Source organism: Phacochoerus africanus, chromosome 4 (assembly GCF_016906955.1).
Source record: "Phacochoerus africanus isolate WHEZ1 chromosome 4, ROS_Pafr_v1, whole genome shotgun sequence".
Classification (NCBI taxonomy): Eukaryota; Metazoa; Chordata; class Mammalia; order Artiodactyla; family Suidae; genus Phacochoerus; species Phacochoerus africanus.
This window is the reverse complement of record NC_062547.1, coordinates 76593425-76621130: the sequence shown is the minus strand read 5'-3', so window position 1 is coordinate 76621130 and position 27706 is coordinate 76593425. Positions and strand designations below refer to the sequence as shown.

General features: G+C 55.4%; 2 protein-coding genes across 7 annotated transcripts in view; one reads left to right on the top strand and one right to left on the bottom strand.

The window, feature by feature from the left end:
• Positions 1-248: 248 nt before the first annotated feature.
• Positions 249-3224, top strand: IZUMO4 (IZUMO family member 4). 5 transcript variants are annotated; one of them, XM_047777646.1, is made up of 10 exons: positions 249-520; positions 608-688; positions 804-875; positions 1584-1610; positions 1708-1783; positions 1938-1985; positions 2068-2082; positions 2419-2436; positions 2652-2666; positions 2893-3224. In XM_047777646.1, the coding sequence occupies exons 1-10, from the start codon at positions 307-309 to the stop codon at positions 2981-2983; spliced, it is 657 nt and encodes a 218-aa protein (XP_047633602.1). In that variant the 5' UTR covers positions 249-306; the 3' UTR covers positions 2984-3224. The 5 variants fall into 5 exon arrangements, with proteins under 5 accessions (XP_047633602.1, XP_047633603.1, XP_047633606.1 ...); XM_047777647.1 differs by lacking the exon at positions 2652-2666; XM_047777650.1 differs by lacking the exon at positions 804-875 and having other exon boundaries at positions 279-520.
• Positions 3225-4186: 962 nt separating this feature from the next.
• AP3D1 (adaptor related protein complex 3 subunit delta 1) overlaps positions 4187-27706 on the bottom strand; it is a 43314-nt gene continuing 19794 nt past the window's right edge. For both annotated transcript variants that reach the window (XM_047777645.1, XM_047777644.1), the window contains exons 5-32: positions 27004-27111; positions 25172-25301; positions 24250-24389; positions 24058-24131; positions 22530-22579; positions 21366-21415; positions 21084-21132; positions 20208-20353; positions 19971-20119; positions 19666-19896; positions 19068-19299; positions 18275-18420; positions 17749-17890; positions 17206-17277; positions 16224-16299; positions 15822-16021; positions 15460-15533; positions 15170-15350; positions 14924-14980; positions 14243-14350; positions 13278-13424; positions 13015-13062; positions 12557-12746; positions 12330-12418; positions 12150-12235; positions 11556-11677; positions 11373-11452; positions 4187-5270 (exon numbers count right to left, since the gene is read on the bottom strand). In XM_047777645.1, coding sequence (XP_047633601.1) covers positions 5175-5270; positions 11373-11452; positions 11556-11677; positions 12150-12235; positions 12330-12418; positions 12557-12746; positions 13015-13062; positions 13278-13424; positions 14243-14350; positions 14924-14980; positions 15170-15350; positions 15460-15533; positions 15822-16021; positions 16224-16299; positions 17206-17277; positions 17749-17890; positions 18275-18420; positions 19068-19299; positions 19666-19896; positions 19971-20119; positions 20208-20353; positions 21084-21132; positions 21366-21415; positions 22530-22579; positions 24058-24131; positions 24250-24389; positions 25172-25301; positions 27004-27111 — 3273 coding nt within the window. In that variant the 3' untranslated portion in view covers positions 4187-5174. The remainder of the gene's footprint in view (positions 5271-11372; positions 11453-11555; positions 11678-12149; positions 12236-12329; positions 12419-12556; positions 12747-13014; positions 13063-13277; positions 13425-14242; positions 14351-14923; positions 14981-15169; positions 15351-15459; positions 15534-15821; positions 16022-16223; positions 16300-17205; positions 17278-17748; positions 17891-18274; positions 18421-19067; positions 19300-19665; positions 19897-19970; positions 20120-20207; positions 20354-21083; positions 21133-21365; positions 21416-22529; positions 22580-24057; positions 24132-24249; positions 24390-25171; positions 25302-27003; positions 27112-27706) is intronic.

The window sequence follows — 27706 nt, the reverse complement described above, 5'->3', positions numbered from 1 at the left end:
TGAGCGGGCCGAGGACGCCTGCGTGGAGGGCGGTCAGGGGCGGGGCCAATAGAGGGGTGGAGCCCTCTTTGGGAGCTGAGGTTGGTGGGCGTGGCTTGAAAGAGGAGTCGGCGGCGGGAAGTCGCTAGTCAGTTGCGAGGGCGGGCCTACGCCGAGGGGGCGGGAGAGGGCGAGGCTATGTCACAAGAGAGCGGTTGGTTGGTGAGCGATGGGGGCGGGGCACGAGGGCGCCGTTTGTTGGTTCGCGGCAGAGGGGCGTGGCTCGAGGGGCGCCGTCGGTTGGCCGGCGGCGGGCGGGGGCGGGCCATGGCCCTGCTGCTGTGCCTGGGCCTGACAGCTGCGCTGGCCCGAGGCTGCTTGCACTGCCACGGCAACTTCTCAGAGAAGTTCTCCTTCTACCGCCATCACGTGAACCTCAAGTCCTGGTGGGTGGGCGACATCCCTGTGTCGGGTTCGCTGCTCACCGACTGGAGCCAGGACACGATGAAGGAGCTGCATCTGGCCATCCCCGCGGAAATCAGTGAGTACCCCGGCCCTGTCTGCACGCGCTCCACGCCCAACCAGACCCTGGACCAGGCCTCTCTCACAAGTCTCCTCTCACCCCCAGCCCGGGAGAAACTGAACCAAGTGGCAAACGCCGTGTACAAGAGAATGGATCAGCTGTACCAGGGAAAGATGTATTTCCCGGGTAAGGGGGCGGCCGCCACAGTGGGAAACCGAGGAACAACCCCCCGGCCCCAGGGCACCTCACGCTGACCCATCCACCTGCCCCTGACCTTATCCCTCCTGCCTCCCCCCATTAGGGTATTTCCCCAACGAGCTGCGAGCTATCTTCCGGGAGCAGGTGCACCTCATCCAGAATGCCATCATCGAAAGTGAGCAAATAAGGGCTTCAGGGATGGAGGATGCTGCCCAGAGCCTGAGGACCCAGGACCACAGGAGTGTTTGCCTCTTTCTAGGCCTAGGCCCAGGTTCCAGCCAGGGCCTGGCTGAGACTAGAGCCATGTGAATAGGGATCTGGCATGATGCAGCTGGGTGTTGGAACTCAGAAAGGACAGAAAGTGGGGAGAAAGTCTGCTCCCTGGGAGTTCCTGTCGTGGTGCAGCGGAAAGGAATCCGACTAGGAACCATGAGGTTGCGGGTTTGATCCCTGGCCTCGCTCAGTGGGTTAAGGATCCGGCGTTGCTGTGAGCTGTGACGTAGGTTGCAGGCTCTGCTAGGATCCTGCATTGCTGTGGCTTAGGCCAGTGGCTACAGCTCCAATTCGACCCCTGGCCTGGGAACCTCCATATGCTGCCCTAAAAAAAAAAACCAAAAACCAAAAAAGTTTCCTCCCTGAGGGGGGACACTCTCATCTAGTGGACACCAATAGGACACCTGGAAGGATAAATTTCGACCTGTCCATATCATCTCCCCCAGCCAGTCCCTGGAGGCCTGAGTATTGCTGCTGCCCTTCCCCATGGTTTGCTTCACCCCAGGCTGGGACACTCCTGAGCCTTGGGCAGCCTGGGAAGGTGGGCTGGATGGGGAAGACAGTCTAGGCCTGCTAAGAAGGTACCATCTGTGCTCTCACCCTCTCACAGGCCGCATCGACTGTCAGCGTCACTGTGGTGAGCCTCTGTCCAGGTTGTGGGGTGCAGCAGCAGCAGCATGGGGCCCCAGAGGCTGAGGGTGAGGGGACCTGCGGCTGCCTCTGGTCTATTGCAGGCATCTTCCAGTACGAGACCATCTCTTGCACCAACTGCACAGACTCACATGTTGTCTGCTTTGGCTACAACTGCGAGTAAGGCTCAGAATCACACACCTGCCTGTGTGCCCACTGCCTCCGCCCCAGCCACAGGGTCCAAGGGTCTCCCTGGAGTGGGCCCCTCCATCACCTGGGTGGGGGGAATGGAAGCTCCCCCCAGCTGGCCCCTCCATGTCCTGTGTGCCGGCAGGTCGTCGGTGCAGTGGGAGACAGCAGTGCAGGGCCTCCTCCAGTACATGTGAGTCAGGGGAGCTGGGCTTAGGGTGGGGACTCCAGTCAAGGCCACTTGGCCCCTGACTCCAAACCTGCTGTTGTTGCAGAAATAAGTGGCACAAGTAAGTTTCCCCTTTCCAAACCTGAGTTTGATCACAGGCAGTGGGGCACGGGTGCCCTCTCTGGTGAGTATGTGCCTGGCTGAGGCCACACCTGATGCCAGGGACCCAGATTCTTTCTCCCAGGGTCTTGGAGCTCAGCTGGCACAAGCAGTATATCCTGGTTAGAGTCTCCACAGAATCTGGTCCCACCCATGCCCCAAGAAGTGGGAATGCTGTGGTCAGAGGCAGGGAGGGCCCCCCATGGTGGATGTGGGCCCTAGTGAAGAGCCTAAGGACCACAGGCACAGCCTCATCCCCAATGCTTAGAGCTAACTGAGGCTGCGTCATTTCTTTCAGACAGAGCACCAGCACGAGGTAAGGTCTCCAAGGTCCATCCTCTGGGCAAGAAGGGGACGGGAGGGGTGGGGTTGTCCAGGTCAGTGGGGGTGGACAGGGGTGTTAAGTGCGGTAGGCATAGCTGGGCAGCTCTCTCTGCATCTGGGACATGTGGAAGTCACCTCCGCAACCACGCAAGTGCAACACTTCATGAATAAACATGAGCTCCTCCTCCTCCTGGTCTGGACTCACAGAACCACTCCAGCCTTGTGAGTGACCCAGAGGAGGGAGGCTGCAGGGACCGGGTGGACTCCAGGGGCAGGGGCTCCCCCACTTCTTTGGAGCCCCGGTTGTGGGGGTGTTGGGCATGACCCCAGGGCTGTCTGAGTTGAGCTTTGGGAGTCCGCCTGCAGCTCTCTCAGGTGCCCCACCTGGGAGGAGGGGCCTAGCTCCCAGCAAAGGCCCACATGGCAGGGCACCCCTATCTCCCTGCAGCCTGATATCACCAAGCTTCACCTGTCTGGAGCCCCCACATCTGGCCAACCTGACTCTGGAAAACGCTTCCGAGTGCCTGATGCAGCACTGAGGGGAGCCGGCTGGTCAGACCTGTCTGAGACCATGGTGTGGGGCCAGGACTCTGTTGGACCGTTTGGGCCTGACTGATGGAGCAGGCCTGCTGCTGCCTGGGTGCCCCACCCTCCTTGGAGCCCAGGCCGGGCTGGGGCGGGAGGAGGGTAAGGGAGATAACTTGGGTTTGTACAGAGTATAGCGTTGACGTGGGGAATCACAGCAATCTGATGGAATGATTAAATATCCCTGACATTTCTCATTGTGGAACAGTCCTTGTTAGCAAGATGGGCCGGGTAAAGTGTGTCCTGGGTGCCGGGCAGGGATTCCCCCTGCATAGATTTGCGTTAGTAACAGGCAGGTGCACAGGGAAACCAGCCTTTAGAGCGATGACTCAAAGGGACGCCAGCTTGGGCGCACCCTGGGGTTCCTGTTACCTCAGGCTGCCCCAGCCCAGGCACAGGAACTGCTATCCACATGGCTGAGCCTCTTTCGGAAGCTCACTATGGGGGCCGTGAGGGAGATGAGCTCAATCTGCCTCTGCCCAGGGCTGAACAGTGAGTAGTTGGAAGGCTAGGGGGAAAAGTGCTGCCAGAAGTGCCCTCCTGCCTGCAAATAGCTTCACGAAACCGGCGGTTCTCTGGCTCTGGGCTTCCCTTCTGGGTGGCTGCCGACCACCTCCAACTCCAGGAACACTGCCCTCTGCTTGCCAATTTGGGTCTGGGTAATGGCTTGGTGGAAGCACAACAATGAGTGGGAGATGGACACCCCAGGCCCCTGCTGCAGCCCATGAGCTAGAGAGGGTTGGTTGGTAACCAGGCAGGGGTGGTCCGAGGCCTCTCTCCCTACCTGCCCATGTCTTGGGATTCAGGTTGGAGTTGATAATGGGCCCTGTCTGCTGACACATCCCTCTGTCCATGTGTGTCAGTGAGGCCATTGGCAATGTGCAGAAGAAAAAGAGCAGCAGGCCTGTCTTCCAGCACCTCTTCCTGTCACTCAGCCCACACACCCCATGGCCAGTGGGGTTCCTGCACAGCCCTGTGGAGGGTCAGGTGGTTCCTTGGTGTTTTCACCAGAGCCCAGCATGCTGTGGCCCCTGAGAGGGTGCCCTGCAGCTCCGCCCTGACGAGAAGCCCCAAACTGACAACCCCAGAGGCCCCAAACTGAGAACCCCTGGTCGGGGGCACACATGGCCACAGGTGAGAGACCCAGCAAGTAAACGTCTGTTTTGCAAGTTTATTGATCATCTTGACACAATCATTACAGCAGCGTGATATGTCTCTCTGTCCTTTATACGGGAATGTCAATAGCAAAGAAGTTCTTATATAACACATCATACAATTTCGAGGTTCTAGAATCACTGCACAGGATTCTGTAATAGATTACATGCTAAAGTGACAGTTTTCATCAAAAGGAAAGTTCAACATCATTGAGGACCATCATCTCTGAGGAAAGTTGAGTCTCATGGGGGTGGGCCAGGACCCCCTTCTCTGTGCGTGACGTACAACACAAGGGCCTAGCTGCCCTAGGACAGCCGAGGGGCCCAGAATTGGGCCCTCCAGGACTGGGGACAAGCCTGCAGGTGTCCAATGATGAGGAGGGGACTGGAACTGCAGCACCCCCAACTCACAATACCCCGACCAGGGCATGGAAGCCAACATAGCCTAGTCTCTGCTGCAACTGGGATGCCCACCAGATGCCATGAAGACATCAATGGAATTGGACAGGCGACAGCCTGCATGACCCTCCCCCACCGTGTCCTGGGGGATAACGTGCCCCTCAGCATGAGGATGAAGAGGAGTGTATCCTGGCTGAACAGCTGGCAGGCTCTTTCTTCATTCCTAGCTGCCACGGGGCAGGGTACCTGGGGACTCAAGGACTCAGATGACTGACAGACGTGGATGCACTGGCCTGTCCAAATCTTGCCAGGTCCCGATCATCCTTGGGCAGCCCCTGCAGCCATGTGGACAGTCCACTCCAGCTACAGGAGCCCCTTCTGGTCTGGGCACTGGAGCGGGGCTTCTCACCAAAGACCGTGGAGAGTCAAAAATGACGGATAAATGAACGCAACATAAACCTCTCTGTCTACACAGTGGACGACAGTGGCCTTATGTTATCTCCTGGGCTAGACCCAAACCCAGCGAGAGGAGAGCCCCAGCCCTTGGAGCTGCCCTCCCTGCAAGTCCCCTCCACAGTGGCCTGAGGTGCGTTCAGCACTTGGCCAGGGTCTCCTTCATCTCCTCCAGCAAGTTGCTCAGCAGCGTTGGATCATTGCACTTCCCGTCTACCGACACCGACTTTTCACCCTGCAGGGAAGATGGCGCCGTGAGAGGCTGCGGAGGAGGCTGGCCCCTTCCCACACACTTCTGGGGAGATGGAGCAGGTGCACTGTGGCCCGTGTCTCCTATGGGAGGAACTACAGGGCCTGGACAAAGGCCAGAACCGGAGAGACCCTGGAGAGGCACTCTGGAAGAACTGGGCAGAGGGCTGTGGCCTGTGGCCCAGGCTCTGCGTGCCAAAGGGAAGCCTGGGGACTGCTGTGCTCACCTGGAGCTAAGCCCGCAAGGCGTGCCCCCTGAATAGGCACCAAACATTCAGGAACACACAGTGGGAGGCAGCTCTGAGGACAGAGACAAAGGCTGTGAAACCAACAGACGCTTGAGCAGAGGTCTTGCAGCCAGAACCTGGGTACTGACATTCCCCATGGGGTTTAAAGAAGGCCTAGGGGGAGTTCCCGTCGTGGCGCAGTGGTTAACGAATCCGACTAGGAACCATGAGGTTGGGGGTTCGATCCCTGCCCTTGCTCAGTGGGTCAAGGTTCCGGCGTTGCCGTGAGCTGTGGTGTAGGTCGCAGACGCAGCTCGGATCCTGCGTTGCTATGGCTCTGGCGTAGGATGGCAGCTGAAGCTCCGATTCGACCCCTAGCCCGGGAACCTCCATATGCCGCAGGAGTGGCCCAAGAAATGGCAAAAAGACCAAAAAAAAATAAAAATAAAAATAAGAAGGCCTAGGGTCTAATCCTATTCAAAACATCTGGACGGAGGGGTTTCCTGTTGAGGCGCAATGGGATCAGTGGTATCTTATGAGCACTGGGATGTGGATTCAATCCCTGGACCAACAGCTATGGCTCAGATCTGATCTCTGGTCCAGGAATCCAAGTAGGACAGAGACAAACTGCAGCCTCTCCCTACAGTGGAAAATACCACATCCTGGGGTAGATTTGCTGGGAAACTGGCCTCAGTGAAGCCTTAGGGTTCCTCCCTTACCCAAGTCCCTTGCAAGGTCCTAATAAGAAAGATTCTAACAATGTGGGTCAGACAGTTATTTAGTAAAGATATATTTTTGGATTTCATGATCCTTGTATTTATCAGCTTAAAATAAATAAATAAAAATAAAAGATGTGCCCACCAGCAGAAAAGACATAATGGAAGGTCATGGACCCTGGTAAGAAGTCAATGGAATGAATCCAACTGGAACAGACAGCAAAAAAGGAGTTGGAGGTGGTGGGGGTGGGCCGAGCCTCAGAGACCCAGAAATGAAAAGTCTGAGATTCACATCACTGGGACCCCAGAAGGAGAAGATAAAGAATGCAGCGCTGGAAGTTCCTGAGTGGCACCATAGGTTAAGGATCCAGTGTGGCCACAGCTGTGGCACAGGTTGCAACTGTGGCAAGGATGTGGTCCCTGCACTGAGAACTTTCACATTTTGGGAACAACAAAATAAATAAATAAATCAAAGCAGTGCTGAAAAGGTATTTATTTATTTATTTGGTCTCTTTAGGGCCGCACTCATAGCATATGGAAGTTCCCAGGCTAGGGGTTAAATCAGAGCTGTAGCTGCTGGCCTATGTCACAGCCATAGCAAAGCCAGATCGGAGCCACGCCTGCAACCTATATCACAGCTCACGGCAATGCTAGATCCTTAACCCACTGAGCGAGGCCAGGGATTGAACCTACATCCTCATGGAGGCTAGTCAGATTCGTTTCCACTGAGCCACAACGGTAACTCCCTGAAAAGGTATTTAATAGTTGAAAACTTTCAAGTTTTGCGAAAAACATAAACCTAAGTTCAGCAGACTCCCAAGAGTTAGGATGAGCTTAAGTAACTCCAAGCACAGACAGTTCACAAACTGCTGAAAAAACAAAGAAAAATCTGAAACAGCCCGAGAAAAACAATGCACTCCCTCAAAAAGGAAAATGGTTCCTTGTCAGAAAGCACAGACACCAAAAGAAAACAGCTTATTTTTGAAGAACTGAGTGAAAAGACTTGCAAAACCAGAATTCTATACCCAGCAAAAGCAGCCTTGAGGGAAAGTGAAATATAGAATAATTACATGGACTGCAGCAGCTTGGGTGACTGTGGAGGCATGGGTTTGATACCCAGCCTGGCGCAGTGTGTTAAAGGATCTGGCGTTGCTATAGTTGTGGCATGGATTCAATCTCTGGCTCAGGAACTTCCACATGCCAAGAGTGCATATGAGAAAATACTCCACATCACTAATTACTAGAGAAATGCAAATCAAAACTGCAATGAGGTACAACCTTACCAGTCAGAATGGCCATCATTAATAAGTTTACAAAGAACAAATGCTGGAGAGGGTGTAGAGAAAAGGGAACCCTCCCCTACACTGTTGGTGGAAATGTATATTGGTGCAGCCACAATGGAAAACAGTATGGAGGTTCCTCAGAAAACTAAAGAACTACCACATGATCCAGCAATCCCACTCCTGGGCATCTGTCCAGACAAAACCACAAAGAGATACATGCACCTCTATGTTTACTGCATCACTATTCACAACAGCCAAGACATGGAAACAACCTAATGTCTGTTGACAGATGAATGGATTAAGAAGATGTGGTACATGTATGCAATGGAATACTACTCAGCAGTAAAAAATAATGAAATAGGAGTTCCCGCTGTGTGGCACAACAGGATCCACGGCATCTCTACAGCTCCTGGCACAGTTGGCTAAAGAATCAGGTGTTGTCACAGACATGGTATAGGTTGCAACTGTGGCTCAGATCTGATCTCTGGCCTAGGAATGCCATGGGGAAGCCAAAAAAGGGGTTGTGGGGGGAAAGAATGCCATTTGCAGCAACATGGCTGCAACTAGAGATGTTCATACTAAGCAAAGTTGGAAAAAAAAAAAAGACAAATACCATATGATAACACTTAGATGGGGAATCTAAAATATAACACAAATGAACCAATCTATAGAACAGAAACAGACTGACAGACATGGAAAACAGACTTGGCTGCCAAGGGGGAGGGGGAAGAAGTGGGATGGACAGGGAATTTGGGGTTAGTAGATACAAACTATTACATTTAGAATGTATAAGCAATGAGGTCCTACTGTACAGCACAGGGAACTATATCCAGTCTCCTGGGACAGACCATGATAGAAGATAATTTGAGAAAGGGGATGTATATATATGTATAACTGGATACTTTGCTGCATAGCATAAACTGGCACAACTCTGTAAACCAACTGTACTTTAAGCACAAACGGTCTGAACACAATTAAAAAACAGATATTGACAGGATAATCCAAGCTCTATGGTGTCCAGAAGAAATTTTCTTTTTTTTTCCCTTTTTTGTCTTTTTATCATTTATTGGGCCGCTCCCACAGCATATGGAGGTTCCCAGGCTAGGGGTCGAATTGGAGCTGCAGCCACCAGTCTACACCAGAGCCACAGCAATGCGGATCCAAGCTGCGTCTGCAACTTATACCACAGCTCACAGCAACACCGGATCCTTAACCCACTGAGCAAGGCCAGGGATTGAACCCGCAACCTCATGGTTCCTAGTCGGATTTGTTAACCACTGAGCCACAACGGAAACTCCAGGAATTCTTTCTAATGTAAGGATAAAGGCAGGTTCACAGTAAAAGACATAACACCTAAACACCAATCAAATGAAAGCAGGAATGGCCGCACTGCTATCAAACACAGTGGCCTTTGGAGCAAAGAATGTTGCCCAGGATGGAGGAACACACCTACTGATGAGAGGGTCCATTTGCCAAGACCCCACGATTCTAACAGTCTATACCATATGCCAACAATAGAGCTCCCAAACAAGGAGCAAAGCCTGACCAAATGGAGGAATGGACCAGCTGGAGACACTGGTCTCACATTCCTTGCTCATATCATCAAGGGCCAGCAGAGAGAAAATCTTCAAGGACCCAGAAGAATCAAAAGCACCATCAACCAAGGGGACCTAGGTGACAGGTATTGAACAATTCCAGGCACCTATGGAACTCCTGTCCACAAAGACCACAGTTCAATGGCTTGTCAGTAACACAAAAGCAACAGGAAACTCTGATCCATGGGACATAGAGAAAGTCTTGATAGAAATTAGAAAATGTTTTAAACAATTTTAAATAGTGATTGAACAATTCCAGGCACCTATGGAACTCCTGTCCACAAAGACCACAGTTCAACGGCTTGTCAGTAACAAAAAAGCAACAGGAAACTCTGATCCATGGGACATAGAGGAAGTCTTGATAGAAATTAGAAAATGTTTTAAACTGTACAGAAATAAAAATAAATCATTAAAATTTGCAGGGTTCAGCTAAAGGGCAATGCTTAGAGAAAAATTTATGGCACTAAACATTTTCTTAGAATAAACAGATCTTTTGAAAAGGTCTAAGTTTCCACCTTAACAACCTCGCAAAGGAGCAAAATAAACCCCAAATAGAAGTAAGGAGCTAGGCAGCATAACTCCATAAAATTTACTTACTGTTTAAAAACATAGTAACTTTTTTTTTTTTTGGCACCATACCCACTACATGTGGAAATTCCTGGGCCAGGGATTAAACCTATACCATAGTAGCAACGCAAACTTGACAATGGTGGATCCTTAACCCACTGGGCCACAAAAAAACCTCACACAGTAACTTTATTTTAAAAGTTGGTTCTGGGAGTTCCCACTGTGACTCAGCAGTAATGAACCCAACTAGTATAAGAATGCGGGTTCGACTCCTGGCCTCACTTAGTGGGTTAAGTATCCAGTGTTGCTGTAAGCTGTGGTATAGGTCGCAGATGCAACTCAGATCTGGCCCTGCTGTGGCTGTGGTGCAGGCTGGCAGCTGCAGCTGATTCGAGCCCAAGACTGGGAACTTCTGTATGCTGTAGGTGTCGCCCTAAAAAAGTTATTTCTGAAGTTGATTTTTCAAAAGAGCAACAAGAAATTTCCTGGTGGCTCAGTGGGTTAAGGAGTTGGCGTTAAAGCTATGTTTCTGGTTTGATCCCTGGCCCATGAACTTCTGCATGCCGCTGGCAGGGCCACAAAAAAAAAAGGATCGACAAAATGGGTAAGTCTTCTAGCCAAGAAAAATGAGAGAAGACACAAATTACCAACATCAGCAATGAGGGAAGGTTTTCACTGATCCCTCAGAGACTAAAAGGACAAGAACACTCAACCCACGATCAACTCTGTAACTAGGATGAAATGGACCACATCTTGAAAACCACAAACCACCACGACTCATACAAGAAAAAACAGATAAGGAGTTCCCGTCGTGGCGCAGTGGTTAACGAATCCGACTAGGAACCATGAGGTTGCGGGTTCGGTCCCTGCCCTTGCTCAGTGGGTTAATGATCCGGCGTTGCCGTGAGCTGTGGTGTAGGTTGCAGACGCGGCTCGGATCCCGCGTTGCTGTGGCTCTGGCGTAGGCCGGTGGCTACAGCTCCGACTGGACCCCTAGCCTGGGAACCTCCATATGCCGCGGGAGCGGCCCAAGAAATAGCAACAACAACAACAACAAAGACAAAAAAAAAAAAAAGAAAAGAAAAAAGAAAAAACAGATAAATTAAGAATTCCTACAATTTTGGAGTTCCCGTCGTGGCTCAGTGATTAATGAATCTGACTAGGAACCATGAGGTTGTGGGTTCGATCCCTGCCCTTGCTCAGTGGGTTAAGGATCTGGCGTTGCCGTGAGCTGTGGTATAAGTTGCAGATGCAGCTTGGATCCCACATTGCTGTGGCTCTGGTGTAGGCTGGTGGCTGCAGCTCCAATTCGACCCCTAGCCTGGGAACCTCCATATGCGGCAGGAGCGGCCCAAGAAGTGGCAAAAAGGCAAAAGGACAAAAGAAGAAAAAAAAAAAAAAGAATTCCTGCAATTTTAAGAAGTTGAAGTTGTAGATAAAAACCTTCCAAAAAAGAAGGCCCCTGACCTGATTTCCTTGGTGAATTCTACATAACATGCAAGAAGATGTACACTGACTACATGCCACCTCTTCTACAAAAGGCTAGAGGAAGGAATGCCTCCCCACTTAGTTGGTGAGGCCCCAGTGCCAAGGCCAGAGGAGCGCAGGATAGGCCAACATCCTCCTGAACAGGGCTCAAAACTGCAAAGGCACAGTGCTGAGGAGTGGAAAGGCTGGGTGGGGCCTTCCTGGGGGCTCACCTTCTTCACCAGGAGGCAGACGTGGTGTCCCTGGATGGAGCGGCTGTACATGGAGGCGCAGGAATCCACTCGCTCCACAACTGCAACAGAGGGCAAGGGGTGAGGCTGGGCCAGCCCTGGGGTGGGGAGGAGTCACATGTGTAGAAAAGCAGAGCCATCTATCAGCCATGTCCAATCCCTTACCGGAAAAACGGTGATGAAAACAGATCTTTGCCAGAAGGTTCTGGAAGGACATACTAATGCCATCAACCTTGATTGAGCTCATGCTCAGGTCCCCAGACTCCAACAACTTGGCAAAGGCATCACTGTGAGAAAGGGACGGAACGGGACAGTAAAAATAGGGGGTCTTGGTGTGTGCCTGTGGCTTAGGGTCTCCAAGGGTGCTGTGAGAAATCAAGAGCTGGAGTCCCCGAAACTCCTATGTTGAAGCCCAGACCCCCAGGATGTCAGAATGCAACTGTATTTGAGACTGGGGTCCCTGTGAGAACAAGACACGTGACCGTCTGCACTCCAAACAGGATGGCCTCAGGATGACCCACTTCTGCCATCACTGGTCTCAGCCTGCAGCACTGGGAGGGAACTGATGCCTGTGCTTGGACCACAGGACCTGCGCTCAGTGTTATGCAGCTGAGCTGGCCGGCACAGCAGATATGCTGGGCTTTTTGTGCTCACCATCAACCGGTCACCTGACAGTCCGTGCACTCTCACACCTTAAATCAGAGGGCATGGCTGAGGTGATTGCACCCAGAGCCTGGCACAGCATGGAAGGGGGCATACCTGTAGCAAGGTGTGGTGACCAAGTATGAGGTGCAGGTGAAGTGCAGCTTGAAGTCGAGCTTCTCATGGGTGGAGCCATCGTCATTCTGTTGGAGTAGGGATGCAGGGTGAGTGTGGGCATGGCTCCAGAGTAGGGATTCTCTCAGCTGGCGGCCCCACTGCTGCCTTGGTTCCCCGTACCTTGGCAATGAAGGATAGTGTCCCCTTGAGCTTCTGCGCCATGACGATGCTCTGAATGGTGAACACAAACTGGGCTTCGTTGGAGATGCCTGGTGAGGGTGAGAGGGGCCTGAGAAGCAGCGCAGGGTGCAGCCTGGGAGCGTGTGTGTGTGGCTATCCCAGCAGGTGGCAGGTACCCCACAACCCAGGGTCTGCCCTCAGTGATGGCCAGTCCTGGGGCCACTCACCAGGGGGCAGCTGGAAAGGCACAGGGACACCATCATGGACTGAGGAGCCCTCTGGCCGGGCCAGCCGGGCGTTGAGTGAGTCCAGCACGTTGAGTTCCATACTCTTGAGGAAGCTGCTGCTCTGGTTCTCCAGGACCACGGACACGGTGACCTGGCTGTCCTTCTGCAGGCTGCCCTGCACATCGTATGTCTGCACAGAGCAAGGCAAGGTCAGCAGTGCAGGGAGCCCACCAGGGGCCCCTCTGGGCCTGGATGAAGGCCCAAAAGTGTGAGCACAAGTATGCAAAGGAAGGAACGTTCTGGACCCTCACTCAAGGACACTGAGTTTCAGATATGTACAGATTTTAGCTATTCCCGATGCATGGCTCTGCTTCCACACCCCCTCACAGAGAAAGGACCAACCCCCGCCCCCCGAGCCTTCTGTGGACCATGCTCTCTGAAACACACTTCTCACTCACCATTTTGATGTATGAATTTTCAGCCAAGAGGCAGTAGCTAGACATGGGCTGGGAATAAGAGAAAAACGTGTCAGCTTTGGGTGCCAAGAACCTGAGCGTGATGTCTGCTGAGGGTGGGGCCAGGTGTGAGCTTCCAGGTGCTCCCGCAGGAAATGCTAGGCCCAATGGAGCGGGTCCTGGACAGCATGAGCCCACACCTTGGGGCTCCTGACACTGTCAGGACTGTCTGGGGAGGACCAGGCAGGTGCCGGTGGCACCCTCACCGGGAGGGGCTCCTCATCTAGTGCGCCGTTCTCCACGGGCTCAGCCACTCCTTCCCTTGGAGGTGTCTTCTTTTTGGATTTCTTCTTGTCTTTGGGCCTCTCCTCCTTGTCCTTCTTGTGTTTCTTCTTCTTCTCCTTGGAAGTTTTCTAAACAGAGAGTTCAGGTCAATCCCACACTCACGTGGGTACCACAGTGGTGATCGAACCTCATATCATGTGGACTGAAATGTGGGGACCAAGCATGCTAGGGTAATGGGCCCACACGTCAGGGTGAACAGGCCACCATTCCCAGGGCTGCAGGGAAGGGCCACCACGAGGACCCGGGAACTCACTGCTGGGCTGGATAGTCGCTGCTGCTGGGCAAAATGCATGAGGAAAACCAGGGAGAGTGCAGACGTGATGGCCCAGCAACCACAGAACTCCTCAGTGTCTCCCCCACCACCCCCGCCCCACACACACTCGGACACTCACATCAGCATGACTCACAGCAGCCAAAAGCTGGGCACCACCCAGTATCCACCAAAAGGTGACAAACACCGTGCAGTCCCTCCACACACGGAGCATCACTCAGCCATGAAAAGGAAAGAAGCACCAATGCTTGCTACCACATGCACGGACCCAGAGACCACAATGCTCAGTCAGAGCAGCAGACACAGAAGGACACACAGTGTGGGATTCCACAGATGGGAAACATCCAGAACAGGCACATCCACAGAGACAAAGGGTGGGTTAGTGGTTGTCAGAAAAGAGGAATGGGGGTACGGCTGATGACAGAAATGGATTCCCTTTAGCAGTAATGGGACGTTCTGGAATTAGAGGCGGTGGCAGCAGAACCATGAATAGTTCACTGTGGACGACTTACAGCTCAATAGTGCTGTTGTGGGTCAGAGCCCCATAGCCACGGCAATGAGAAACCACTGGTGGGATGTGGGCAGCAGTGAGCACCTCTTGCCTGGCTCTCGTACCTTTTCAGGCTCCTGGTGCTCGTCCTCGTCAGCATCCTGCACCTCTTCCCTGGGCTCCTCAAGCCCCTCCTCAGGGGCAGTGGCTGCAGCATTCACCCTGGGCTCTTCCTGCCGGGAGCCAAGTGAGAGGCTCAAAAAGGCAGCTCCCTCTGCCCTGACCCACCCGCCTTCCAGGGACACCCGGCCATGAGGAGCCTCCCTCGGCAAGCTAGGTGTGTTTTAAGGACGCAGGTGTGTGGGGCCTTGATCTGAGCCAGTGGCCAGCTGAGGGGAGAGGGCGCCTGGCTTGAGGCTCGCTGGCACTGGCCGGCATCCCAGCATGAGACCCCAGAGCCACCAGGCTCCAGCTGGCAACATAATGCAGCTGTTTAGAGCTGCTGCCTGGCTCTGGGGGTCCAGGCTCTACACTGAGCAGTGCCACACAGCCACTGTCAGGGTAAGACGCCGGGAAAAGGACCGAGCTGGCCCAAAGTTGTCTGTGTGCCTTAGGGTCCCCACGTATCCCTTTGTAGCCGGGGTGCAAGAGGCCAGAAGAGCTGTGGGTGATGAAGGGGAAGGGCCAGGCAGGGCACCAAGGGAGCAGGGAGCACCCCAATGTTTCTAAGAGGCAGCCTCCAAGGCCGAAGAGCACACGTGTCTGGCCAAGGAGCACCTTGGTACAGGTCACCATCAGGCTCTTACCGGGGCTGGGGCTGCAACAGGTGGAGTGGTGGACAACCAGAAGTCCAAGTCCTCACCCTGAAACCAAAGGAAGGTGGCCTTTGGCCAGAGCACAGGACAACCCGGGCAGGCCTGGAGGAACCGTGCCGCCTTGAGCCAAGCAACATGACCTACATTTGATGCTTCTATGAAAGCACCCAACCCCACGGCCCACTGATGGAAGAGGGAGCTGGGTCCTTGGGACTGCCCACTGCACCAGGGCCTCACCTTCTCTGCTTCCTTTCTCTTCTTCTTCTTCTCTCGCTCCTTCTCCTTGTGCTTCTTCTCCTTCTTTTTGGGTTTCTTGCTCTTTTTTTCTATTACGGAGATGTCCTCTTTCTCAGGGGACTTGGGGGTCTCAGCATTTCTGTGTTTCTGCACAGGCAGCTTCTCGCTGTCAGCTAGGGGCCTGGATGGTCACAGGAGACTTGGCCTGGGATGAGGCTGGGGGAGGGGTACCCTAGCCACCCCTCTGCTCCCATGGGACAAGGAGAGTCTGAGTTATGTCCAGCACTCACTTGTCCAAGTCGATGTCTAGGGCCCTGTAGGGGTCGTTTGGGTCTTTGTCATCCTCGTCGCTGGGCAGGGCGTTCTGAGGGAGGACGGGAATGCTGGGTCAGGTTTGCCTCGCCCTATCCCCCTGACCCTGCCGAGCCTTACAGGTCTAAGGAAGCACCCCCACACTCTTCTAGGAAAGAGACCACCAGGTCCACACTCGCAAGGGCGTCTGACCTGGGCCTGGCACTCAGGTCGAGACACCTGTCATTAAGCAGAAGCCTGGGGGCCGCCTGCTCAGAGCTCACTGGACAGAGCTGGTTGAGGCCCTCCCCACGACAGGGACAACAGCGACGGGTGGGCCCCCACGGGGAGAGCCACTGACCTCGGGCATCTCCTCAGTGACGATGTCCACGCGCTGGGCAGGTGCGATGTCCTCATCGCTCTCTGTGTGCAATGAGCTATGGCGCCGTGTGCCCCGCCTCTCCCGCTCCCTCCTCTTCTTCTTCCTCTTGTCCTTCTCCAGCCGCTGCTGATGGCGCCGCTCCTCCTCCAGCTTCACGTACTGGTCCGACATGGGCATCCCTGCAAACAGTGCATACTCAGTGCTCGGTCCCGGGCCCGGGCCACGGCCACCCTGAGCACCATGCCTAGGGTTGCAAGAGGATGCATGGGCACTGCCCCATGTTCATGGGACATGAACAGAGGTCAGCACGGCACATGGCCTCTCTCTATTGGGAGGCCAGGTGCTGAGACAGTGGGAGTGCAGGTCCCTATAGATACTTGCCTGGCACTTTCAAGGGCACTGAGAGGTCAATTTGCACCACAGGAATGTGGTCCACACCCGGTGCATCCTGGTATCGCTGGAGAGGAGATAGCAAGACACCCGTCACTGGGCAGGGCAGCGGCCCAAAGCAACAGAGTCACAGAGATGGGGGTGGGGAGTTGGCATAAACATAATGTACAGCGTAGAATCCAACACTCAGTAATTTTGTTCATTAGAATCTTTTTCTCCCAAATTAGAAAAGTAGTGCAGGAGTTCCCGTCATGGCGCAGTGATTAACGAATCCGACTAGGAACCATGAGGTTGCAGGTTCGGTCCCTGCCCTTGCTCAGTGGGTTAACGATCCGGCGTTGCCGTGAGCTGTGGTGTAGGTCGCAGATGCGGCTTGGATTCCGCGTTGCTGTGGCTCTGGCAAAGGCTGGCAGCTACAGCTCCGATTTGACCCCTAGCCTGGGAACCTCCATATGCCGCTGGAGCGGCCCAAGAAATGGCAAAAAGACAAAAAGAAAAGAAAAAAAAGAAAAGAAAAAAGAAAAGAAAAGAAAAAAGAAAAGTAGTGCAGGCTTGGAACCAGGATAATGTGGTACCTCCTGCCCCCAGGATGGCTGGAATCAGCAGGGCCCACAGGCAGGTTCGGGGGGGACAGGCTGGAGCCCCTCAGAGAAGTGAGCAGAGTCATCCAGTGATCCCCAAATCTCAAAAGCAGGGAAACAGCCCAGCAGTCGCCATGTGGAGCCTGTCTCCCTGGGGCTCTGCTAGGTGGGGTATGGATGAAGACAGAAGCACCAGGCAGGACCCATGTCCTCTGGTGTCCACTCCCTCCCGCTGAGGCACCACATCTGCAGCCCTGCACACCCAGCTGAGAAGCCTGGCCAAAGATCCACTTGTGGGGCTCGGGATCAAGAGCCCCTTCCAGTCCTGTCTGGGGACCTGCCAACAGCCCAGCACACCAGGGGACCATCCCTTAAGGACAGGCATGCCTCACCTTTTGGGGGGACGGGGAGCTCTTGATGTAAAAAGGGTTGTTGGCCTGCTCCTGCTTCCGGGCCTCCCGGCGCTGTGGGGACAGGGTCCAGCATGTACATCAGTGGGTGTGTGAAGCCCTCGTGTCCTCCCAGGCACAGGCCACCTCCTCGCACCAGACCCAGGATCCCTGGTTCCTTTCATTGTTGGCCTTTGACCCACAGGAGACCGAGGCCGGCGGTGGGCAGGAGCAGGTATGGAGACGGGTGGAAAGCACAACAACCCAGAGGGTTCAAGACTGGGGTCAGAGAGGCTGGCAGAGCTGCCTGAGGCTACCCACTCTGGGACAGAGCCTGGGGTAGGGGAAGGAGCAGGGAGGAGCCTGGTGGGGCAGCATTCCTGGGCACCACAGGTCCCAAGTGAGGTCAGGCCCCACAACTCTCCCTGGGGAAGGCCTGGCTTGAGAAACCACCCTCACTTCAACAAAATCCAGTCCCATGTCAAAGGTGGGCTCAGTGCTGGCACAGGACAGCGGGACATAGCCCAGACGTGACTGGGCGCTCACCCGGGCCAGTTCCTGCTCATCTGCCTCAGGCGGCCGCTGCTTCGCATGCCGCTGCTCCTCGTCCTGGAAGATGGCCTTGGGCTTCTCATCTTCAGACTCACTGTCCGAGAGTGGCTCGTTGATCCAGGCATCCAGGTCCAGGCTGCAGGACACAGTGAGGTCACACGGTGGCTCCGGCCTGCACGCCTGGCCCCGGATACTGCCGTCCCCTTGGAGAAAGGACAGGGAGGCTGGGCAGCTGCCCAAGACCAGAGTAGGCCAAGCCAACCAGAGACCCTGCACCCCCTGAGGGTCGCCAGCAGACCTGCTTCCCAGGGATGACACCAGAGATGGGGACAACAGGTTCCAGGGGAGCTGGCGAGGACCCCACACGGCCTGTGTCCTGCCCACAGGGGCTCAGGCCTCTGGGGCCGTCCTCAACCCTCCCGCACCTCTCCTGGCTGGAGAGCACGTCCAGGGTGTAGTTCTGGTTCCATCGGCCCTCTTGATGCCCGCTCCGTGTCCCCTGATGGGCCACATGGCTCACCCTTCGGGGACCGGGACCTTCTTCTGTGCCTTCGGAGCCACTGGGTTCAGCTCCCCAGCAAAGAGAGCACTCACTTCTTCTGCCACCGGCATGTCCTTGGCCTGAAGCTTCTGCACGTGCTTGACCAGCTGCAAGATGCAAGATGCCTGTGGGGGCCACAGAAGACAGGAGTCAGGGAGGCCTGACTCAGCTGCCATGGGGCATCACTCAGACCACACAGACGCCCAGCTGTTGCTGGAGCCCCACCAAGGTCCTGAAGGCTCTGTGAGAAGCCACTGGCCATGGGGCCCCACCAGGAGAGGCCAGCTCGGCTACTGTCTTCTTCAGGAGGCATAAAACAAGCAAGCCGAGGGTCCAGGGGTGGAGAAAGGTCTGCCACACACGGCCATCAGCCTGAAGACTCGCCTCCAGGAGGTACCGAGATGCACTTGACCCAGGGGCTCTCGGTAACTGAGAAGCCTGTGTCACCAGGGTGCGAGGAGGAGACTACCAGGTCGCTGATGACCACGTCACCACCTAAAGTTCTCTAAAGACCAGCTCTCTTCTACCCACCCGGCCACCAGCCACCAGAAATCCATTGTTGCCTCTGACACTTCCCTCTGGGGCCAATGGACCACCGACTCTAGCCAACCACATACTCTGACGTCATCTCTCACCATCTCCTGCCACCCCAGCTCTCACTAGAGTCCCCCTTGTGGGTGACCGTCCAGGACTCCCACAGGGTGGTCCCACAACTGCGCATCGCCTGGCCAAGGTGGAGTTGCTTTCTGGGAAAGGAAGAGCCACCACTCACCCGCTCCTGGACCTCCAGGTCTGCGCTCTGCACAAACTGAGGCAGCCGTTCCACCAGGAGCTGGGTGACCTCCTGGGCTGCCTGCGCGTCCGCAGCCTGCTCCTTCTGCTGCAGGATGGCCGCATACAACTTGACCACATTCTGCACATACACTGCCTGGATGTGGCCCGGCAGGGTGGTGACTTTGGGCCGCAGCATGGCCTCCAGGGTCTGCTGGGGATCCTGCAGGTGCCTGTGGACAAGGAGGGGTGGTAAGTCCCTGCCCAGCACCAGGGGTGGAAGAAGGGAATTTGGAGGAAACCACCTCAGCAACAATGTAATAGTTACAGGGTAACTGGACAAAAAAAGCTGAGAAAAGGGAAAGAACATTGTATCCACAGTGTCAATCTGGCTATGATCTGTGACTACAATGGGCAAAAGCAAGTGTCTGAGTAGCACCACTTACTGACTTTCCTTCTGTCCCTGTGCAGACTGCAGCAGATGGACAGGTGGGTGTGGCAGAGGCTGGGGAAGCAGAGGAGCCACGAGGCTCCAGGGGATGGGTCTGCCGGGCGCACCCTTCCCTTTGGGACCAGGAGGACCCCTCGGGCTCACTCACTCAGAAAACTCTCCGCAAATCCAGGCAGCCGCGTAGAGCACCTCGCAGATGCCGTTGCGCTGGGTGCTACTGGCCACTAGGTGGGCACTGTCAAGCAGCGCAGACATCTGTGACACGGCAAACCTGCGGATGGCCTTCACGCGGATGGCCACATCTAGCATCTGTGCGGCAATGAGGTGGCCATGGCGGGTACCTTCCAGCCGGGTCAGCTCCACAAGGATGCTGATGTACCTGCGGGACAGAGCCTGTGAGGGCACCTACCTGGCTGCCCTACCCTGCCCACACTGCTAGTCATGGGCACTCACCACTCAAAGTTGGTGATGTGCTGATAGTTGGACTGGCTGCAGATGTCAATGATCTTTGTGAGCAGCTCGTCGCGGTAGGTGGTACCCTCGGCCTTGTCCACATGGGTCATCAGTTTCTTAACAATCTCCATCAGGTTCTTCTTAGACACCTAGGGGCAGGGCCAGTGAGGGAAGGGGGGATAGCTGGGGCAGGGCCAGTGAGGGAGGGGTGGGGTGGCTGGGGGCAAGGGCACACACCATTCCATACAGGAGGTCAAGGGCCCGTAGCCGGATAGACTCATCCTTGTCGTCCAGGCACTGCAGGACGAGGTCCTTGTGTGCTTGCACAGACTTGGGGTGCGTCCTCAGGATCTTGGACATGGCCAGGAGCCCCAGATACTTTACTGCAGAGACAGCGAGGTACCATCGAACATGGCTGTGGTACAGAAAGGATGTGGCCGGCCCACAGCCCCAGCCCGCTGCTCAGCCCTAACCACCTGGGTACCATCGGCTGGTGTCTCATGAATACAAAGCACCACGGCTCACCTCAACCAGCCCAAACACAGGGTCATCTAAACCAGAGGCAGCCAACTGGGTGGCAGGCCAGGTCCAGCTGCAGTCCATCTCCGTAACAGAGTGTTATTGGCATGGGACAGGCTTGTCACCTGCACCTGCCAGGCAGCTTCTGCACTACAAATGGCAGAGGCTGCACAGCCTGCAAGGATGGAGGATACCTCTGTGGCCCTTTCTGCGCACCCTGCTTCAAACAAGCAGATCTAGATTGAACATAAGCAGTCAGCACACCTGGGTGCTCAGGAGCCCTTGCCACTGCAGTCCTGCCCCCAGGGATGTATGACCAACTCCCCACTGTGCTTCCATGGCTCCTCCCCTGGCTGCTCCCTGCTACCAGGTCTTTTCAAGGACCTCATGGGGGTCCCACCTCCTTGTCCATGTGGGCACGGAGCCCAGGGTTTAAAGACCTTCCTGGTAGACACAGCCAAACCACACACTGAGACACCGGTCAAAGGAGCCCACTGTGCAGACACAGGGAATGGCTTCCATAGCCCAGCACCTGCTCTCCTCCCGTGAAGAAAAGAACAGAGCCTACAGAACCTAGAGGGAGGGGCAACTCACAGTTCTGGTCAGAGTCTTCTATCAATATCCTTAGTTTCTGAACACAGAGCTGCAAAGGGGGAGATCAAACCAGACACATCTTCTAAACCAACAGTGGGGTCGGCCACCCTGGGCCTACCTCATGCCCCCACCCACCCTGGGTCCCAAGGGCCCAGCATTCAGCTCAGAGGGAGGCGCCCCTGGAGCAGCTTAAACTGGTCGGAGTGTGGGGCAGAGGGAAGCAGAGGCTCTGGGGGGGCCCCACACCCAGCCTGCCTATGCTGCCCAGCTCCTGGGGCCTACCTGGATGCTGGCGCTGTGGTTGGGCATGCCGGAGGACAAGGAGATGAGCACTGCAAGAGACAAGCCTGGGTGAAGAGCGTGTGTGCAGAGGGCAGCTTGGCTCCAGTGCCCACCAGGAGCATCGCCTCTGCCCAGGGCGATGGGGTGAGGAGGGACATGAGACAGACACCACCATATCAGGAGCTGCTTGGCAAGGACAGGTTAATATGGCAGGCCCAACTGTGCTCCTGGAAAGGCCGATCTCTGACAAGGATGTCTGGAACTGGACTCTGGGGTCCCCCTGCCCCTACACTGTGCAAACACAGGATCTCCACAGGCACCTGCTCTTCTCCTGGGGTCTGGGGTCTTGGCCATGCTGGGCAGAGGCACCTGCATGTCTGGCCCTAGAGAGAAGCCAGGCTAGGTCTCTATAGCCAAGAGAGCAGACCACAGCCCCTGGGCACCAGAGGTCCTAGTCCAGGGGTGCACCCCACCTGACAGCCACCGCCCTGCCATGTGCGATGGACCAGGCCTGCAGCCTCTCCGAGCCCACTCACTTTGTCCATCACCAGAGCCATGTGTGATCCTGCTTCAACACTGTCCTTCCCCAGCTTTCTCCAGACGCTAGGGCTGCTCTCCAGGCCAGCCTGCCCTGCTCCCAAATCCCACGTCCACCCTTCCCCTCCCTGTCAATGTCACTGACCCTCACGGCTCACACAGCAGTCACCAGCATGCATCCTGGACCAGCTTCCTCTGCTTTACTGAACTTAAAGACTGCCCATGGGTCTGCGAGGAGTGTCCCAACAGTTCCGGGCAGGGACAGGCAGGCAGTGAGAAGCTGAACCCCTCAGACCAACTCCCACTGATGTCTATAGGAAACCTGGCCACAGGGACACACCACTCCAGCTAGTGAACTCAAGCAGACCCATGGGGAGTGTGTGTTTGTTCTCACTAATTCTGCTGGTTGTAGGTGCTACGCTGAAGACCCCACCCCCACCCCAGGGAAGTGGCGTGATGTGTGAGACATGCTTTAAAATGCTCAGGAAAGTTGGTCTTGCTGGAAGCCTGGCAGACGCCAGGGCACTGGGTTTACACTGGAGCCCGCGATCAGCCAGCTGGGAGTGAGCACGCTCACCTCAGCAGCTGATGACAGCCCCTGCTGCAGCACGATCACCAGGAGCTCACCTGCAATGACGGTGTTCACACACTCGTAGAGGAGGGACATGGCGGACGTGCTGGCGGAGGAAAGAGGACATGGGAAGACCCTTGGGCACCATGTGCAGGCAGGAAGAACACAGAGCTCATGCTTGGTGCCACCCCGCCAGGGGCACCTAGAGACCGGGGTGAATGCAGCCCAGGACGAGCGAAGGTGGGCACGAGGAGCAGCAACCACTCTGACACCCTCACCATGATGCCCTGGAACCTAAATACCCCAAATCCAAGAGCACGGCCACTAAAGCCAGCCCATGTGAACTGTCACTGATTCCATGGCTTCACCATAAACATGGTGACCAGTTACCTATTTAAAACCAACAACATGGAGTTCCCATGGTGGCGCAGTGGTTAACGAATCCGACTAGGAACCATGAGGTTGCGGGTTCAGTCCCTGCCCTTGCTCAGTGGGTTAACAATCCGGCGTTGCCGTTAGCTGTGGTGTAGGTTGCAGACGCGGCTTGGATCCCGCGTTGCTGTGGCTCTGGTGTAGGCTGGTGGCTACAGCTCTGATTCGACCCCTAGCCTGGGAACCTCCATATGCCGCGGGAGTGGCCCAAGAAATAGCAAAAAGACCAAAATAAATAAATAAATAAATAAAATAAAACCAACAACATCCCTAGCCCCAACACCTGCTGCACCTAATCATCTTTTTTTTTAACGTCCACATCTGAGGCATATGCCTTTTTTTTTTCTTTTTCAGGTCCACACCCACGACACATGGAAGTTCCCAGGCCAGGGCTCAAATAAGAGCTACAGCTGCCAGCCTGCACCATAGTCACAACAATGCCAGATTGGAGCCACGTCTGCAACCTATACCACAGCTCATGACCATGCTGGATCCTTATTCCACTGAGCAAGGCCAGGGATCAAACCCAAATCTTTATGGATCCAAGTCGGGTTTGCTACCACTGAGCTACAAAGGGAATTCCCACACACCTGAGGCACATGAAAGTTCCCAGGCCAAGGGTCAAAGCTGAGCCTTCACAATGACCTGAGCTAAGCAACTGCATTAGCTTAACCCTCTGCGCCACAGCAGGAATTCCCTAATCACCTTTTAACACATGACTGGCGTATGAACCTGGGAACTGAACCCCAGAAATGGAGGTCACCTGCCAGCAGCCCAGGACTGGCACATAGCAGCTCTGATGTCTGACTTGGGCTAGAGGCTCTCAGTTCCTCCCGCCACACCTGGCCACATCCCTGGGGACCCCAGGAGCAGGATCTCCTGGTACTTAACACTTGGCCCCCACAATTCAACTGAAGGCACCCAAAACAGCATGGAAGGTTCTTGAACATTCCAGAACTGGGTGGTGCCACTGTCACCTACAGCCCTTCAATTACACCACAGAGGTCTACCTATGAATCGGGGGCTGAGTGGGGCAGCTTTCTCCATCTTGTTTTGACTTTGATGCTGCAGAAAGAGCCCAGAGACCTGGCCAAAACCCAGGCCTGTGCACCCTCCATGTCCCCCCACCCCCAATGCCTGCCTGAGGCCTACCTGTGGATGAGGTTGGTGAGAGGCTCAATCAGCTTCTTGCCCAGCCTTGGTTCCAAGGGGGTCAGAGCACCAAACTAGGGGAGAGAGGCCATTGGTCACCCACAGCAGGGACAGGACAGCAGCCCAGTGTTCTGGGCGCCCAAGTGTGCCTCTCCAGGTGATAGAAGAGCACAGACCGGAAGGGACACTTACCAGTTTGATAATCTTGATGAGGACCCAGTTGTTGGTGGAGGAGGTCATGAGCTTGAAGAAGAGTGGGGCGAGGGAAAGGTAGTTCTTGGGGTTGCGCCTGGCCAACTCGCAGATGACATTGACAGCTGCCGACTGGACACCTGTGAAGTAAGGCCCCTATCATTAAGTGGGCATCCTCCTCAGCTGGCCCTCATATGCAGGGCCTCTGTCAGCCCATGGCCGAGCACCTCAGAGTATGTCCCCAGCAAGATCAAAGTGACTCCAGGTGCTGGACACCCACCCTGCAAAACAGCTGAGTCCACCTCCGCCAGTGGCTGCCACCATCATGCCCCTGCCCACTGCTTCTGCTGCCTCAGCTGCTGCTTCCTGACCACACTGCACACCCCCAATCCACCGTGATGCACAGCAGGCTGTCCCAGGACAAGCGTGGGTTTGGAGAAGCTGTCTACATCTGTGCAGCCCAGGGTCTTCCCACCGGAGGGAGGTATAGAAAAGGAGAGGCGGAAGGAAGAAACCAGCCCTGTGGTGTGGGACTGCAGTCAAGGCACTGGGATAAATGTGAGGCAGCTGACAGACAGACAGAGAAAGACAGACCTCCATAGGATGGAGGGTGGGGTCTGCTCAGGGCCTAGAAGCAATGACACCCAGTCACAGAGACGAGCACACCCAGTGCCCAGGTCTTGGTTTCTAAATCCTACACCAACTAACCAAACCAGGGCTGCTCAGAGAATTGGCAGATTCCAGGGCTGTCAGGAAAGGCAAGGGCGAGCTTGGCATCTCATGATGACAGAAAGTAAGGAGGTACCCTATGGGGGGGGATGGCCTAGGACAGGGTCCCAGACCTAGTGTCCCTCCACCAGGCCCTCACTGACGCTGGTAGAATGCCACAGCTCCGCCTGGTCCCCTTCTTAAATCAACAAACCAGGATCAGGGTCCTCCAGCTTCTCCTTCAGGCGGGGGAAGGCGGGGCGCAGAGACTCAGGGTACTTCAGGAACACCTTGTACATAATCAGCACGGCCTTCTTCCGGATGTATGGCTTGGTGTGCGACATCTGCAGGGGCAGAGGGCGTCAGTCTCCCTGCTGATGCCTTTGTGCCCCACACTCTGCTCCACTCACCTCCCCCCACCTGCCCTGCTCACTTCCCACACTGCCCACCATCTCACCTCCATCACCCAGAGAAAACCCTCTCTCCAGCTCATCTGGCTTCTGGCCTCTGAGCCCAGCCTGCACACTTACGCCACTGCCCCACCAAGCCCAGGGACCACGCAACAGTGTCTTAGACAGAATTGAAACCCCTCCTTCTGTCCATGACTACAGCCTGCCCTTGAGAGGCTGAAATCCATCTCCTGGACTCAATGGGACCCGCTGAGGGACAGGAGGAGGGAGGGAGGCCCCAGATATAAAGTCGCACTGCATAGAACCTCCACTTGTCAACACTGGCCTCAGAACCCCCTGCCTGTCTGCATCTCCACACCAGATCGCTGGAGCTCCTGTCCTTCCTCAGGACTGTGCTCTGGCCAGGAGGGCCTCTGTACCTAGACGGGCACACTCCTCACCTGTCAAGGCCCCAGGGAGCCTTGCCCTGAAAAAGCCACCCCCACCCCATGACCAGGCAACACTCGTCGTGAACAACTCACTAACGCCCGCCCCTAGTATGTTTAGGACCGCTTCCACCAGACGGGGTCCACACACTCCCTGAGGAGGGCTCTGCTGGCCAGTCTGTCTGACTCTACCTTTGCCGCTGGGAAGCCCAGGGAAACAGCATGGACAAAGGGGTGGGGCCGTGTCTGGACAAACCATTTACAACAGGTGGCGAATGGATGCAGCCCGGGCTGCATCGTGCTGGCCCCGGATCAAGAAGCCAAATGTACTGAGAGCCTCTGAGACCGAGAGCAAGCCTGGCCATCCACACAGTGAACAGGTCATGTCTGGAGAGAACCCTCTGGGAGGAATGTACCATTCCACGCTGCCCTGCGTGGCCGGATGGGGAAGACTGCCATCACCAGGAGAACTGGGCTTTGTGTGGGCGGCCCTTTCAGGGCCAGGGTTGGCTGGGGTTTCTGCCTTTTGGATGGACTGAGCCACGAGAAGTAAAATTGTGCCCAGAAGGAGTTCCTGTCATGGCGCAGTGGTTAACGAATCCGACTAGGAACCATGAGGTTTCGGGTTCGATCCCTGCCCTTGCTCAGTGGGTTAAGGATCTGGTGTTGCCGTGAGCTGTGGTGTAGGTTGCAGACGCGGCTTGGATCCTGTGTTGCTGTGGCTCTGGCATAGGCTGGCGGATACGGCTCCGACTGGACCCCTAGGCTGGGAACCTACATGCGCCGAGGGATCAGCCCAAGAAATGGCAAAAAGACCAAAAAAAAATTTTTGTGCCCAGAAAATATAAGGCTTCCTGGCCAAAGAGGGCAGCCAGGACCACCTCACGGGTACTGCCTGCTGAGACCACTGCTTACAGCCACCCAGGCTTCAGTAGGAACCCAGCTGGCGGGTTATAGGATCACCACTGCCATCGTCCCCAGCCAGACCCTGCCCCTTCCCTGCAGGACTTAAGGGGAGCGAAGTGTCCCAGGCCCCCAGTGATCAAGGGGAAGACAGTGACTCGGTGTCCCAGCCCATCCCAGGGACCCAGGCCATTTCTGCATGCCTGAGTGTTCTTGGTGTGAGGTTTGTTATAACCTCCATTTCCCAGTCACCTATGTGGTCCCAATCACGGCAGGGAGCAAAGAGGCAGCCATGCTCACAGACTCACCAGTGTCATGATGTCATTGGCCAAATCTCTGGCAAGATCTGGGGTAACAAAACAGGACAGGCCAGTCAGTGCAACGCCAGTGTCGTACTGGCTGGGGCTGCTCAGGTCCTGGAAAGGGAGAGAGAGGGATTAGAGATAGGTGCTGACTGTGCCTCACTGGGTCCCAGGAGTGCCCACCAGCCCCATTCCGGGGTCTGGAGACAAGCTTGAACGAGAACTCAAGGGGAATAGCCAGTCTCTCGCTCTTTCACTGAGGAGGAACTGGGACAACTGTGGGGAAGGTTTGTCTCAGCTTTGCAGGAGACACAGGGAGCTGAGGGCTGTCCCTTGCTCCACGCATAGACCAGCATCCCAGGGGTGGGACAGAGCAGAGCAAGGACCACCCATGCCGGAGGGCCCCGGGCCCAAGGTGCAGCCAGTCACGACCGCCCAACTGCAGGCAGCAGGACAGGACCCCCAGAACCTCTGTTCCACTGAGGGGCTTCCCTAGGGCAGCCAGAGACGACTGCTCTGGGCCCCTCCCCAAAGTGGAAGAAGCTTCACCTTGAGCTCTACCTCTCAAGGGAGCAGGAAAAGCAGACGAGAAGTGCCCACCCGCCCTGACCTCTGACAGCACTCACCTGTGCTCCCACTAACCCCATCTTGGCACTGAGAGGAGCCCTATGGACTCCACACTAAGAAATCGCCTCAAGCAATCCCTCCT

Coding starts and splice junctions, on each gene's coding strand:
- IZUMO4 (XM_047777646.1), top strand. CDS start 307: ATGGCCCTGCTGCTGTGCCTGGGCCTGACAGCTGCGCTGGCCCGAGGC. Junction 689..803: donor GGGAAAGATGTATTTCCCGG/GTAAGGGGGCGG, acceptor TCCCCCCATTAG/GGTATTTCCCCAACGAGCTG. Junction 876..1,583: donor CCAGAATGCCATCATCGAAA/GTGAGCAAATAA, acceptor ACCCTCTCACAG/GCCGCATCGACTGTCAGCGT.